The following is a 15,108-nucleotide window of genomic DNA, read 5'->3' on the forward strand; positions in this document are numbered from 1 at the left end:
TTTGATATGGCTGTTACTTTGACAACCTTTCAGCTGTCACTTTCTGCTTTGCTTTCCATTTTAAGAATTGTGTTTATATCTTTCTCTAGCTCGTAAGCAAGAGATTATCAAGGTTACTGAGCAGTTGATTGAAGCTATCAATAATGGGGACTTTGAAGCATACACGTAAGTTTTGGAGAGAGTGAGAAGATTTGATGTGTGTGTGTGAGTGTACGTATGTCTTCGTAAAGTTCATTCTGCAGTGCCCCCAAGAAAAATAGGATTTGTTCATCACTGCATTGCATCAGCTTTACGCTAGCCTGATTGCCAATTTCATAGGAGATGATAGTGTAAATCTAGCATACTGACCATGTGAGCCAGGACTGTAATCCTGACACAAAATATGTAGTGATCTTTCTTGATGTATGAAAGTAAACTCATGTCTTAGAAGTATTTATCATATATGGAGATTGGTACTTACCAGAATCCCATTTGTACTAAAAAGCATGAAAGACCATATGGCCTGCCTCTACTGAACACTGCACTTCTGTGTAAGAATTTGCTGAGCGAAAATGGGCTGATTTCTGTCAACTTTTCTGTGCAAAGTCACAAACCATCATTGTGCCTCTTTGCTTCCTACCATAGAAAAGAAATAGAGAAAAGATGCATCGTAAGCACTTTTCAACATTTCTTTTGTTCTCTTGTGTTTCTGTTGGTAGACTCTGCCCTGTTGTGGCACAAGCCTCACAATTCAACAATGTCTGTGCTTTTCTTGTGACTTAGGCAGCTTTTTTAAAAATTTTCCAACACAACACTTTCATTTCATATTATAGCGTTAAAACCTTTGTTGTAGAGATGTTAAGTGGGAGCTTATTCCAAATTCTTATCTAAATTTTAATAGATTGAAGAAAAATAAAGATCTTACCTAAATAATGGTGTTAGCCATTGGATTGCACAGAGGTAGGCAATTTTCAGAGACAAAATTAGAATTTGATAGTATAGTACCATTGACTTGTAGGACTGTCTTTGACAGTCTTTTGTCAAAAGATGAGTTATTTTAAAACTGGTCCCTGTGAAGTAAATTGCTAAACTTTATTGATTAAGGTGAAACCAGAACTCCTATTACACTGTTTGTGTAAGTTCCATTCTTTTACAGTGTGATGTCAAATGTAAGTAACGTTCCCAATGAGAATAAAGGAGGCATTTAGAAATAAATCTGTCCAATGTTGTGTTTAGTAACTGTGTGTGTTTATTGCAACAGTTTTTTACTTTCCGCAGAAAAATCTGTGATCCAGGCCTTACGTCTTTTGAACCTGAAGCTTTGGGTAACCTAGTAGAAGGGATGGACTTTCACCGGTTTTACTTTGAAAATGGTAAACATCCATTTTCATCTCTGTAAATGTTCATCTGTTCCATGTGAATGTGTCTCCTTGCTCATCAGCAGTTTGGTTTGGGATTGTTTTTTGTGTCATTTGTTTTGGTAGAGGGGTTGTTATTTTTCATTTGGAGTTCTACTATATCTATTTTTCCCGCTGTTTCTGCTGCATTTGTTCAGATATCCCAGGGGACTTTAGGTAGTGGAAGTTCAGGTATTTGGAAAGGGAAATTAAAGATATGTAAAAGAAAAGTAAGATGTGTAGACAAGTGGTTCTTATAAATGTTTTCCATTGCTGAAAGAGAATATCACAGTTTAAGAATATTTACAAGGAAGATCGCTAATTCATGTGACTAGAGAGTTACGACTGAAAGTCAGCATTTCCACTGCATTTATAACAGCTGTTACTATTTGATGCATTGGGGAAGACCCTGCAGTCAGTCAGTCTATACTGCTGAGGATCTGATCAACGATCTTTTTTTGTGTTGGTCTCTGTATGCTTGTATATATATTTAATAAAAACATGTCTGCTATATAAAAAAAGAAAAATTATTCAATGATTGGATTTAATAAAGTTCTGGGGGATCATGTTCTGTAGGTAACTCTTAGAGCAGATTTGACTCAAAAGGAAATAAAATATTATAGGTGAAGATACTAGCTCATATAGGAATTTCTGAGAAATGTCTGAGCATAAAATGGGATTATGGTATTCCTAAATTCTGTTCTATATCTAAAATAGATTATTTCATATTTTACCTTAAAATTGTTATTTTCGTTTCCTCTATTTGTTTTTTTTTTTTTTAATTTTATAGATATCAGCACTTAATAAAGTATCTCACAGGCGTTAGTAAAAAGCTGAAGGTCATTAACTATATATATTAACTACAAATGTCATTAGACACAGTAGTGACCACTGGAAACTCAAGATGGTGAGCCTTCTAAGTATAGTCATATTTACTGAAATGAAACACATGGTAACAGCTTGCACTTCACCAGGATACCCAACCAATTGTATAACATCTCACCAGTATGATCATCGTGTTGAAATATGACCAGAGACCTAATCAGGTAGTTTTAATAGTAAGAAATGCTAAATTAATCCTTTTTTGTCACTAGCATTCAAAAAGGTATTTTGCAGTTAATTGCCATTAAAACTATTAAGAACCATGTATTGGGATTCTTCTCAAGACCTTACTCCTAGATCTAAGAAAAGGAAATACTGTATCTTTTTATTTGTGTGTGTGTGTGTGTATGTGAAATAATTGTTTATGGACAATTACTGAAACTTGTTTGGTACCTACATGGATAAAACAATATACACTATTAAAGATTCGATTGGTTTTCTAATGGAAAGCAGAAATCATACTTCCTGCTGCAGCTGTACTCATTTCTACAATATAGTTGAGCTAGTTGTGCGTGATTATCAGCAAATGGTTTTTATTATTTAGTATATATTTACTACTTAGTATCTATACACTAAATATTACTTAGTCTCTTAGTATTTTTATTACTAAGTATTCTCTGTGTTTGTTTCCTAGCTTTATCCAAAAGTAATAAGCCAATCCACACCATTATCCTCAATCCTCATGTCCACCTTGTGGGTGATGATGCTGCCTGCATTGCATATATACGACTGACGCAGTACATGGATGGAAGTGGGATGCCAAAGACTATGCAGTCAGAGGAAACACGGGTCTGGCACCGTCGTGATGGGAAATGGCAGAATGTTCACTTTCACCGTTCAGGGTCACCAACAGTACCTATCAAGTAAGAAACAATTTCAAACCACAAACTTAAGTTATATAGGTCAGACTAGATAGTCCAATAGCTGCTTTTGGCCTTAAAGCCTATGAAACTGTCCTCCTGATAACATAATTTCTTTGTGCTCATTTATGCAGTGTCAGTAGTATGCATATAGTATTTGTGCAAGTATTTTTACTAATGATTGTTGTTGTCATTTTCAACCGTGATGCTTACTGATCTTAGTCCCTGAGCTAAGAGTTTGAAAAGCAGAAAAATATTTTAATGTAGCTAGCACCTGATAAAAGTCACACAAAATGGGAGCGAACAATCTCATCAGACGAAACAGAGAGGACAGAAGGAATAAAAAGTGATAGGATATATGGAGCTATTAGAGCTGGCTGGAAAAAAATCAAGGGATAAGGTAACATTTTATTGAAAAAATAGAATTTGAGCAATATTTTCCATGATCCCCAGCCATCTCTACCCACTCTGGCCTAGCTGTGTTTTCTCCAAATTGATTTGAGCCAATTTATATATTTACTTTATAAATTAAGGCATACAAGTATTTATCGTATTCTCATCTCTTCTCTCACACTCCCTTTGGTGAACTGCTAGACAGTCACCTTTTCATAGTTATTTCCCACCTATGGGGGAAACATAGTAAACTAGGTAAACTTCAAATTCCTGTTGTCATCATTTATCTATTCAGTTCATTCTAGCATCTCTGCATGCTGAGTCACCAAGGGTATGAGAGGGCATTCAAAAATTCCTGGATTCCTTGAGTCAGATTTTCAGCAGTGTAAATTAGTCCACACTTACAGTTGCAATAACAAGATGAAGAGTCACAGATTCTTCAAGAGGTTCTGCTTAAGTCCTTTGCTTTTCTTCTGCCTGCAGCTTTCCCTAATGCTACCATGTCCCTTGGGGCCCAAGCTTGTTGACTTCCTCCCTGAGTAGACACATTTGCATTAAACTGTTTCCAAATTATACAGCACTGGTATAGGCTTTACCTTGCCATATATCTTATATCTTTGTATCTTATATAAGATATAACTACATTTGTATAATGTGTCTTAGTGTGGATAATGGCTGAATTTGCCAGCACGAATGATAAGAGCTTAGATTTCATCTTTACAACTTCATCATGTCCTAAAATTGACTTCTTGCAACAATATTCTCCCATATGAAATAGTATTCTATCAAATGAGGAATATAATAGAATAAAGTGTTGAATTTCACTGAGGATAAAATCCTGGATTTTTTTTTTTTTTTTTTTTTTTTGGGGGGGGGGGGAGTAGTTTGATTACCTAGTAATAACTATTGTATTTTATTTACAACTGTGAACCCAGTAGGAGCAGCAGCCATGTCATCCTTTGGGTTTTTTTGTATTCCAGCTGCACTGCCAGTATTTGAACAGATAATATTGAAAGAGTAGTTATATATGCTTGAAATGTAATATTACTGAGATTTTTTGGTGTTTTTGTAAAGGAACTTTTTGTCAAGGAATCTTGGTGCCCCTAGGAGCAGTAAGCATAAGTGAAACAGATTGACCTGGCCCAGTGCACCTTGGGCAGTAAGCGTTTATGTCAGAATGGCAGGCACTGAACCTAGGGAGCACTCTCTTTTCCAGTTGGTTTGGGTTTTTGTGTGTGTGTGTTGGGGGGGGGTGGTATGTTGTGTGTGTGTGTGTGTGTGTGTGTGTGTGTGTTTCCATTTTTTGTTTGTGTGTTGTGTTGATCTTTTTTTCTTCTTAATTTATTTAACTTACTCTAAAGCATATTTATAGGAAATAATCATGAAGTTACAAGAACAAGGTAGTTTGTTACACTTATTCTTAGGCACCAAAACCAGAAGGGAACAAAATTTCTGTGCTGAATAGATTTTGCATCTCCTTCTGTTTGAGGTACAAGTGTTGTAATAGGAGCCTCAATATTCATGTAACATGTAGAATGTGAGATGGGTTGTTGTGTGCTCTGTTCTGCACCTACTGCTGCTATGAGCACTTGTCAGAGATGGAGTTTCTCTGGAATTTAAAGGGTTCGTCTAGCTACCACAGAGTAACTCCTGGCCCTAAGATCACACAAGGAGAGAAGGCAAGCTGTGACAGCGTTCAGGACTCATAAAATATCAGTTCTTTACTGCTGCTCATGCTGTCTTAAAAAAAAAAAAAAAATGTTTCTGGCGCTATTAAGGATGGAATGGGTGAGAGGAAAGAGGCTGAGAGATACTTTTTTGAGCCCACAGGCTTGTGTTTCTGCCTGATTTGAGCTTGTAGAGTCAGACAGAAGAAGAGATTTCAGGATTTTGAGAATGTATCTAAACTGGAAAGGTCACATAGGAGAAGTAGTGACTCAAAGCCTTAGCACATAGCAAGGGTTTGAGGAGAGATGCTCTGAGATTACAGTACAGCAATAGATAGATCCTCTGTTAGCACTGGCAACATCATCATGTAGATCCCTCACCTAACCCCCATTTTAAAGTCAGAGGGTTTAAAAGCCTTATTATCAAGCCTAAATTTTTGACATGCACAATATATCCTTGATTATTCTTATTTCATCATTGTTCTCCTTTAATACTGGAGATAGATAGGCAGATAGGACCTCTTTTATATGCAGGTCTAGTAAGATCATTTCTTATCTTCCATTTTGGTAGGGTGAATAAAACATGCTTCTTTAGTTGGTTTTGTATGATAGAATCTCTGTTTTCCTAGTTACCTAAATAGCTCTCTGCTGCGTTTTCTCTGGCTTAAGGTTTGTCTTTTCATTAGCTTAAGCTCATCTGAAATATTGCATACAGTTATGATCAGGTGTTAGCAAGGCTGTATTTGTCTTCACAGTTGCTTCCTTCTCTCTGCTAAGAATGCCGTGTCTCTTATGTTCTAGATGAACATAAGAGAAGTGTTTCTATTTCTATTTCTATGTATTTGTATTTCTATGCTTCTATGAGTTCCATGCTTTCAGCAGCTGTATCACATTATTAGTCATGTCCAACCAATGAGTTTATATAAACTTCGGCTGAGTGTGCAGCCCTATACTTCCTGTTATTAAACATAATGTTTGTGGATTAGCTGGTCCTCAAGGCTATTTTGTGGTTCTTGTACAGTACTAGCCTTTTCCTCTGTATTTGTAATGCCTTCCACCTTTGTGTAAATGAACTACATGAGATGGTCATATTGCATGTGCTCGGGTCATTAACAAAGAGTAGTGAGTCTGCTGTACCTTGGTGGTTCTCCTTTCAGCCCAAGCATTGTCATTTTTCTTTCAGTTATTTTACTTTGCATTCTTGCTCTAATCCCCACCTTCTCAAGTTTAACTAGTAGCTTCCCATGTTGTACCATGTCAGGATTCACCTTCCATAACTATCATGACTATCTTAGTGTCATGATTATCTTACAGAATGTCTTGAAGTTCACCTTTACTTTTCCAGTAAACAGTGAAACCAGTAGTGTATAAATAACTCATTTGGAAAATGATGGAAGTATAGTTAAAGTATTGCTCCATATTATTGTTCCTCTCATCTTGTATTTTAAATTTTTGAAGTTTACAACTATTTATTTGATTATTATCGATATGGAGTAGTTTTACACACATTGTATGAAGAAAAATTTGAAATCTAAAGAACTTGCAAAAGCTATTATAGCTGTAATCAGCTGAGGACAGAATCAAGCTCTTTGCTAAGTGTAGGTACCAAAAAAGGAGATGCTTCCATATGGCAGTTAATTTTGGAGATAAATAAGAGCACAAATTTATGTCTATTTCTATAAAAGGTTTATTTGTATTTTTCACAGAGAGAGACCAGCAACAACTGACAAACTTTAGTTTCTGTCTAGTCTATTGCTTCTCTGTATTTGGGTAGTTTGATTGATAGTAGATCTTTCTCTGTATTCAGTATTCTTAAGAATTTATTGTGCTAATGTATTTTTGCAGAACTGTGTCTGCATATAAACAAAGAGTAGTGTAAAATACCTGCAGTTAAAGGGCTATTGGACCTCAGACTGACTCCCAAAACTAGATTCAGACTCCCAGGCTAATACTCACTCACTTATCACACCTTTCACTTTATTATACTTTGATAAGTTAAATACCAAACAGCAATAATGCTTAAATAAAGAGTTTCTTCTGTGTTTGTACAGTGCCTAGCACGGTGGAATCCCAGTCATGACTTCAGCCCCTAGATGCTACGGTAATGCAAATAATATTAACAAACTGAATTAGTTAACTACTTTCTTATACATTTCTTTTCTTTCATTTTTTTTTGTTTACATAATGCTTCTACTGTGTCTTGTATGTAAGTGACACTTGGTTCTTCCTTGCTATTCACCTCAATTTTTGTATGAGAATCTCGGTCTGGCAGTGTCTGTAATGTACACGTTAAGGAAGCAAGTTAAACTGAAAGGGGGGTTCGCTTTTGAATTCTGACCTCCCTCCTTTGAGAAACTGATCAAGGCATTTTCATGACCTGCCTCAGTTTCCCTTTAACAGCTTCTCTGATATGTTGTAAAGATTAACAACGTCTGTAAAGTGGTTTGAAAAAATAAGAGTGCTTTTCCTGGGTGTTTGGGGGATTTTTTGATTGATTTTCTTTGCAGTATTGTGTTAAATGATCTGGAGAAGATTTTTGTTTAACAGTATTGGCTAACACTTGAGCATGTATTGTTATCTGGTGGTGATGTTACCTCAGTAATGGCAATCTTTTTTTCTTTTTTTTCCCCTCTTTCCTCCTTCTAGCTGAAAATATCAGCGGTGCTGCTCTTGCATTATCTGTACCCAGTGCGCCTGGTTGATTACCATCTTGGCCATCCTGTTCTCTTCATGCATGTTTCTGAGTGCATGAAGTTGTGAAGGTTCTTCATGTAACACATTTGTGATGCACCATTTTGCTGCATATTTCATCTCTACACTGTTAACATTTCAATGAAGGTGATATTCCATGCAAATAGAGACTAGCAAGGCATAAATGTCAAACATTTGGTGTACAGCAGTAGATACAGAATACATTTGTCATTTTTTCTCCACTTATGCCAAGTTTTGACATGACAACTTTAAAAACTATCCTGTCTATTAAAAAAAAAAATCCCTCAAAAATACATTTACCCTGTTTTTTTAAGAACTGTTTTTTGACTCCTCCTTCTCCCCAGGTTCTTAGATTTTGCTTTGCTTCTGGTAGAAAGGGATAGGATTTCCACTGACAACTCTGTTACTTTTAAACAGATTTTTATTGTGGCGTGCAGATGGACAAAATCGCTGATAAATGTGGAAGTGATCATATCTTGGCTTTGTTTCAGCTGAAGCCTTCTTAGTTATTAGTCTGTGTAAACTGGAAAAATCTCATTGTTTGCTGGCTTGGTCAGTTCTGAATTAACTGTCAATGATCTGTCTAGTCAGCAACTTCTTTTCTTTCTTTGAGTCTTCACCTTTGCTTTCTTACTATTGTAACTGAAAATTTATATTGGATGATAAAGCAAAATTAAAAATTGTGAGGAACTAAGTGATGATTGAGGGGCAGGTTCTGATTATTGAAATGGATAAAGAAAAATGAATTTTTATCGCTTTTTGGGTGTACTGTAAATTTAAGGAGGCTTTGGAACATTTTAAAATTTTATTTAAGCTATAATCCGATCATGTGGCTAGTATACTCTAGAAATATTAGGCCTTAAAAGCTTACTATGAAGAGTTTATTTACTTTCCAATATAGCTGTTGCTTTTCTGGAAGTACGTTATGAATACACCAGGTTTGTAATAAAACTGTAACACTTTACCACAGGTTTATTTGTTCCTCCCTCTCTCCTCTTCTCTCCCTGCCCCCCCCCCCCCATTTTCCTCTTGGCTTATTAAAATCAATGCACGGTGTACAATATTAAGGACAACAATTTTTGCAGCATTAGCAGTTTATTTTGGCTTTTTGTTTGTTTCTGCAAAAATCTGTACACTGTGCAGGGAATGCTTTCATATCAGTTTAGAACAGAGACTTTCTAACAGGGACTATTTTTGCTTCCCTTATGTATCTGTGAAAGTATATTCTTGCAAGCATTTAGATTTATTCCCTTCCAGTTTTAATAGAAAAATACAGGGATTGATTATTTCTCTTTCTCATTTGTTAATTGTTTTATTACCAACAGGGCTAACTGTTTTCTTCAGTGCTGTATAGTGCATGATATCTCAATCAATGTTCTTTTTAGCAGTTAACAATTTGCAACTCTGCAACTGGAAGTTTTTAAAATGGGAAAACTTCCTAATTTGTATAATTTCACCTTTCTGTATTGATTACTGATCAAAAGCAGTTCTTAAATATTTTGATGTTGTTACTAGTGAATGTATGGTAGATGGATTTAAGCTTCTCTGATAATTACTACACGATTTTAAACAATATATATTTAAAGTAAGCATCTACAATAAATGTGTTGAGCCATATTAACCTGCCAATGGGATCTGTGAAAAAAGTAATGGCCTCATTTTTTTCTCATTAATTTTTACTTTCTTCGTGAAGCGGCTATAAGTGGCATAACTGTATTTAAAATTAACAAATTAGGTGTAAGGTGGTTTTTTATACTTCTAACATAGCATGTGGTGTTGACATATTACTGTAGATCAAGTTTGTCTTCCACACCAAGATGTGAGGAAATTGTGATTTGTTCTCTCCACCACAATTGAATTATACACTTATCTTTGTCATTTTGGAACACTGCAGTTTACCATGAGACACAGTGTACATATTTCTTGCCATAATGGTAAATGATGGATATATTTAAGGATTAATAAATTTGTGATTTCTGCTGACATTGTGCTTGTGTTTTAATTTCACAATTTGCATTGGAGAATGTGTAGTGTCTGTTTAAATTGAGAAGACAAAGACATAGATACAGTCTCTTAAAAGCCCAGCTTGCAATTCGAAACTTTGCTTTCCTGATTTGTCTTTTGACTAATTCTTTCTAATCTGCCTTTTCTGAAGACTTGACTAGATACTGTTTATGCTGTACTTTTTTGGATGGTTTTCGCACATACCTTGTATTTGTGTTTGTAGATACATATTTAGAAATGATTTAGGTAGTTTGCACTTCTCTGTAGCCTTTTTACTATGTTCCATTGCTTGATCTGTAACACAAGATGCTATGGGAGCATTATTGTATGTTTACAGTTACATAGTTTAAAATTGGTTGAAAGTACATAAATAATCAGGATGTAAAATAATACACTAGTTTAAAAACGCTCCTGTATACCTATTGTGATTTTTAGGCACTCAACTTACACTGAGCCACAACTGGAAAGAGTCCTTCATACCATTAGAAAAGAGGAGCTGAGTGGGCGGAGGAGAGAACAGAGCTTCCATCTTTCATGGGTTGTGAATCCAGAGCTGGATTGTTTCTGTCGCAAGAGTAGCATGGTTATGAATCAGATTATAGTTCTGGTTTCAGTGTGACAGTAATCCAGGTGTATTGCCTGTTGAAGGAGTGAGGGTATTCCTGGTTTATGAAAAATTCAGAACTTAAAGAATAGTTTTTTGGTGGCCTTTTTATCTATCTATAATATATATAATTTAAATTAAATATAAAAATGTATAAATTTTTATATTTACGTATATAATTATATAGTGTATTCTATATATAATGTATTTTTTAATATATTAAATATATATAAACTTAAATGACAGCTTTTATACATACTAATAAATATGGTGTAGGTTGTGGGTGTGGGTGTTCATAAACAAAAAAATGGTTATGAGAGAGCTCAGAGATTTAGAATATTTCAGTAGGATTCAAGGAAAGTAAAAGTGGTTTAGTTTGTTGGGTCGCTTTATATTTTGTCATATCACTTCTACCTACTTTGTTTACTTGTTTTTTTCACTTAATACTGTTCCAGAAATCAGACTTCCATCTTAACTGTGCAAACTTGCAATAAGCTGTTTGAAAACACTGGAATTACTACTAACATACAGGTATGCAGATACGAAGAGTTGAGCGTATAAAACATAATGACTAGAAAGGGGGTGGAGAGAATATATTTACCAAATGGTAGGTTGAGGATTTGAGAGAGGGTAATTTTTTTATTGTTTCCGATGTCTTTTTATAGGGCAAATGTTTTAATGTGCTGCCTCCTGGTGGATTTCTGTAATCATTTTTTCTACTTAGGAGAGCACAAGAAGGTGCTATTTGTTCTGAACAAAAAGGAACCCAGTGCTTTCATGCATTTGCTTTTTTAGTGTGAGGAAGGAATACCGAATGTTCCAGAGGCTGAAAATATCCCTTTCCTAAATCTTGAGTATACACTATACACATACCTGGAGGAATCAGACTGGTTCCAGTGTCTGAAAACAGGCTCACAGGACATAGTTAAGAAGATAAACATCTCTCTTCTAGAGTTGTATATAGAACCCAGAGTTCCTTGTCCCAAAGATTAACCTGACCATTTCTTCAGTGTGGTATTAATCCTTTTTCAACATTTGTAATGTTCTCCTGGGAACATGGACTCTCAGAAAATTTAATTATATCATTTTTTCAGGGCTTTTTTCCTTTTTAAATTTGTATTTTTTATGTGCATTACTCTTCAATTCATCTTAGGAAGAGACCATTGGTCAAAAAAAAAATTAACTGCGTTAGCTGAGGGGGGGTGAGCCACATTGCTTCAGGTGATTCAGCTTCTTTCTTCCTTACAAAGTACTGGTAAGATACAGAGCACTCTAGGTGAAATTCAGGAAGGATGTAGAGGGTTAAAAGTCCGGTGCTTCAATGTCTAAGATCTACATGCCTGATTCCCTTGGAGATAGCCACTGTAGCAGAGGCTTGCCATACCTGTACAAGAGTTTGGAGAGGGTTTGATCCCCACAAGACTTTTCTCTGCTGAGGATTATGTATGCCTATTTTGTAAGGAATCCTAGCAAGGACCCTTTTCCTCTCCCTGTCTTGCACAGATACTGTTGGCTGAACAGGATGAGTAGGAGTGTTGTAAGGAAGTGCTTCCATGATAGTATGCATGTAAAATGAGGAGAATGCAGCAGTTTTGCCTATTCATGTGCTCCAGAACAGCAGTACAAGGCTGGTTGTATCCAACATGTTCTTGTCCAGACTCTGAGCCCAGGCAAAAGGCACTACAAGAGGGTAAGTTGGAAGAGAGTATTTAATTGCAGAGTGTAAGGGGAGAAGCATCAATTCAAAAAAGACATGTTGATAAACAGCAAGGTTTACAAGGTGAAGAGAAAGGAGAGATGTATATCCATATTGCCAGAACCCAGCTATGGGACTGGACCTTTTTATGTACAAAGTGGGAATTTGACCCTTATGCCCTTTCTCAAAATGGTTTCTATATAGTCAATATTGTTAGACAAGTGGGGCAAATGGCTAGGATGAGGTTCTCTACCCTAGAAGGTTAAAACAGCCAGAGCTGAGTCTGCATAGCCACAGGATGTCCTCCTAAAAGTCAGCTTAAATTGCACTCTGGAATTTGTCGGGAATCTAAGGTACTTCATTCCTCACAACTGTTATGCCCTGAACTCAACCTGTAGTAGAAAGGTGCTGTTTCATACAGAAAAAAACAGGTTTTCCTGCTGTCAGGTATTTGCCACTGTCATTGCAAGCCAGTGCAGCAGGGGGAGGAGAGAAAAGTTGTGATAAAGAACTTCCTGCATTGAAAGAGAGTTCATAGCAAACAAAATATCTCTGAGCAGAAAAGGAAGAGACCACTCCACCTTTTCACCACACCTTTTCCCACCTTTCTCAGGCATTCATAGCAGAGGCTCTTTGAGAAGACGACTGCCCTGGACCAAGTCATTGGTAGTCACAGATCACTAAGGAACACATGTAGTCAAGGGACCATACTAGCAACAACAAGCCTTATAGTGGAGGTAAGAGACCGTATTCCTGTGCCTAACAGCTCATTTTTTAAGTGAAGATACTACTGAATGCTGGTATCTAAACTGAAGTGAAACCCTGAGGATAAAGAGGAGGTTACTGCCAGGCACACACTTCTCTGAGGTTACAGCAAGGAACTAATTAAAACACCGTATAAAATTGTTGCCATGTACTATGCACTGGAAGCAAAGTAAGTACCAGGGCAAGAAACAAAGGTTTCAGGTATAGAACATTAGGGTAAGATAAGGATGCTTAAGTTTCAGTGAAGAAAAAGTAAGAGTATATTAACGCATTTATTTGTGAAGGAGGATGCTCATGGACTACTGAGCTCTTATCTCCCTTGTTCAAGAGTCATTTTGGGGAACTGTCCTAGGACAAAGCAGCTGCAAAGATCAAATTTCAGTTGTATACATAAATGATGTTTTCTTAAGTACTGGTGATTTTGCCTACTCAGCTGTTACATACTACTGTCTCATTTTTAGCACATATTCTCTTCCAGCTGATGTGCATGTGTGTGTATATATGCATACATGCATATATATATATGTGTGTGTGTGTGAGTATACTCCTTGTGCTGGCTTTCTGGACATGGCAGCCACTACTTCAGATACACTATACTCCAGGATTCTCAGAGAAAATTCCACCATCCTCTGCTAGATGATAGATGAGCCAAAAGTTTTGTGGAGCTCATTGTATATGCAAAGTGGCATCAGCTCTGGAAAACGGTGTAGGAAGCAGCTGATGATCTGTGCTACAATTGTCTGCCAAGTGAGAGAGGCTATCATGGCCAAGAAGCTGCCCATCTTCCAGAGTGTGCTATTAGGTCAGGCAGCAGAGCTGCTCTGAGTGGTGTCACAGAAGCTCTGACTTGTGCCCTGAATGAAACAGGTTGCATAGAGACGTCATTAAACCCCAGTGTGAAGGCTAGTAGAGACAGGGTCAGATCTGACATTAGGTTCCCCCTCATGCTCAGCACGTATCCCTGTAACATGCACTTCCCTTTATCTGTCACAGTTGTCCTTTTGCTCAGCAGGCTTGTCCTCCTTATCTTGACTACTACTGACTAACCTCCTTTCTTATGATACCAAATTAGTCCATCTGTCCCTGAATTATCACAGTAGCCTGTAATACCTTTCCAGCAGTTCTCTTTGCTAAGCCACTGTGCTGAGTTGTGATTGATCTGTGTGTCTTTCCATTGTCAGATAATCTCTCTTGAATTCCGTTCTCACCCTCTCACTGTACATTTCCTTGCACCCCCATCTTTGTTTTCTGAGGATTGTAGGTGATGCCTCCACTTTGCACCACCCTGAAGAAGGGTTTCATGAACTTCAGGAGTTTAGTGAGTTGTCGGCATGCTTATTTGTTTAACTTCTTCAGGCAGAATAGGTGTCTGAACATCTACTCTCTGGATTGCACTAGAATTTTAGCATGAGTTGAGAGCATAGCTACTCTGCCATCCTGTGAATGCCTCTGTGCATACACTGAAACAAAATTTTAAGTGCTTTGGTTGCTTCAAAAATCATGAAATGTGGACACCTCTTTAGAAGGAATAATAGCTGGGCGCTGGTTTTGCAATCACAGGTTTGGATGTGGCTCCAGTTCTACTAGATTTTTGCTTCAGATTTCAGAGGCATTGCTAAGGGATGTAGCTTTTTATATTTATTTTTCCTTGTTTGTAAATTCCTTTTTGAAGGGCCGTCTTGCAGAGCAGTTCTACCTTCATTTGGAGAAAAGCAGTTTTACTTTGGGTGTTGTTAGTAAGCTGCAAGTTTCACTTTGTTGGAAGTGTCTAAATGTTGAAGTACCATTTTGTTTCAAAAATCTAGGCTCCTGAATCACTGTTGTTCTCAAATGTTGATGCCTATGTTGCAGTGTTACACTTTTCTTCTTTTTCTGCAGGGACTATGCAATCTTTAAAGGTGCCTTTTCTACCTGCCCTAACTACTTACTCCTACCTTCTACCACAGTTAAAAGACAAATTTTTTAAAGAGGCTATTTTTAACACAGGTCATTTTTACTTGTCTGGTTTGCAAGGTTTCTGACAAAAAGTTGCATCAGCATAACAAAGGAGTACAAGCTTTAGGTGGTAAACGATGGAATTCTTAAATCAGTTTTACTACAAGAGAAGATACATATGCAACTATTTTATAGGTTACTGAATGCAGTATAT

The 15,108-nt window shown here is 36.7% G+C and overlaps 1 protein-coding gene across 24 annotated transcripts in view; it reads left to right on the top strand.

Moving 5' to 3' along the window:
* The window catches only part of CAMK2D (calcium/calmodulin dependent protein kinase II delta), a 169,868-nt gene extending 159,995 nt beyond the window's left edge, over positions 1-9,873 (top strand). For 18 of the 24 annotated variants that reach the window (XM_062574072.1, XM_062574056.1, XM_062574060.1 and 15 more), the window contains 5 exons: positions 90-165; positions 1,258-1,352; positions 2,893-3,121; positions 7,230-7,279; positions 7,825-9,873. In XM_062574072.1, the coding sequence (XP_062430056.1) occupies positions 90-165; positions 1,258-1,352; positions 2,893-3,121; positions 7,230-7,236 (407 nt within the window). In that variant the 3' untranslated portion in view covers positions 7,237-7,279; positions 7,825-9,873. Of the gene's footprint in view, positions 1-89; positions 166-1,257; positions 1,353-2,892; positions 3,126-7,229; positions 7,280-7,824 lie in introns of those variants that run through there. The other 6 variants (XM_062574078.1, XM_062574073.1, XM_062574075.1 and 3 more) reach the window with 1 other exon arrangement.
* Positions 9,874-15,108: the final 5,235 nt, after the last annotated feature.

The sequence above is a fragment of the Rhea pennata genome, chromosome 4, assembly GCF_028389875.1.
Source record: "Rhea pennata isolate bPtePen1 chromosome 4, bPtePen1.pri, whole genome shotgun sequence".
Taxonomy (NCBI): domain Eukaryota; kingdom Metazoa; phylum Chordata; class Aves; order Rheiformes; family Rheidae; genus Rhea; species Rhea pennata.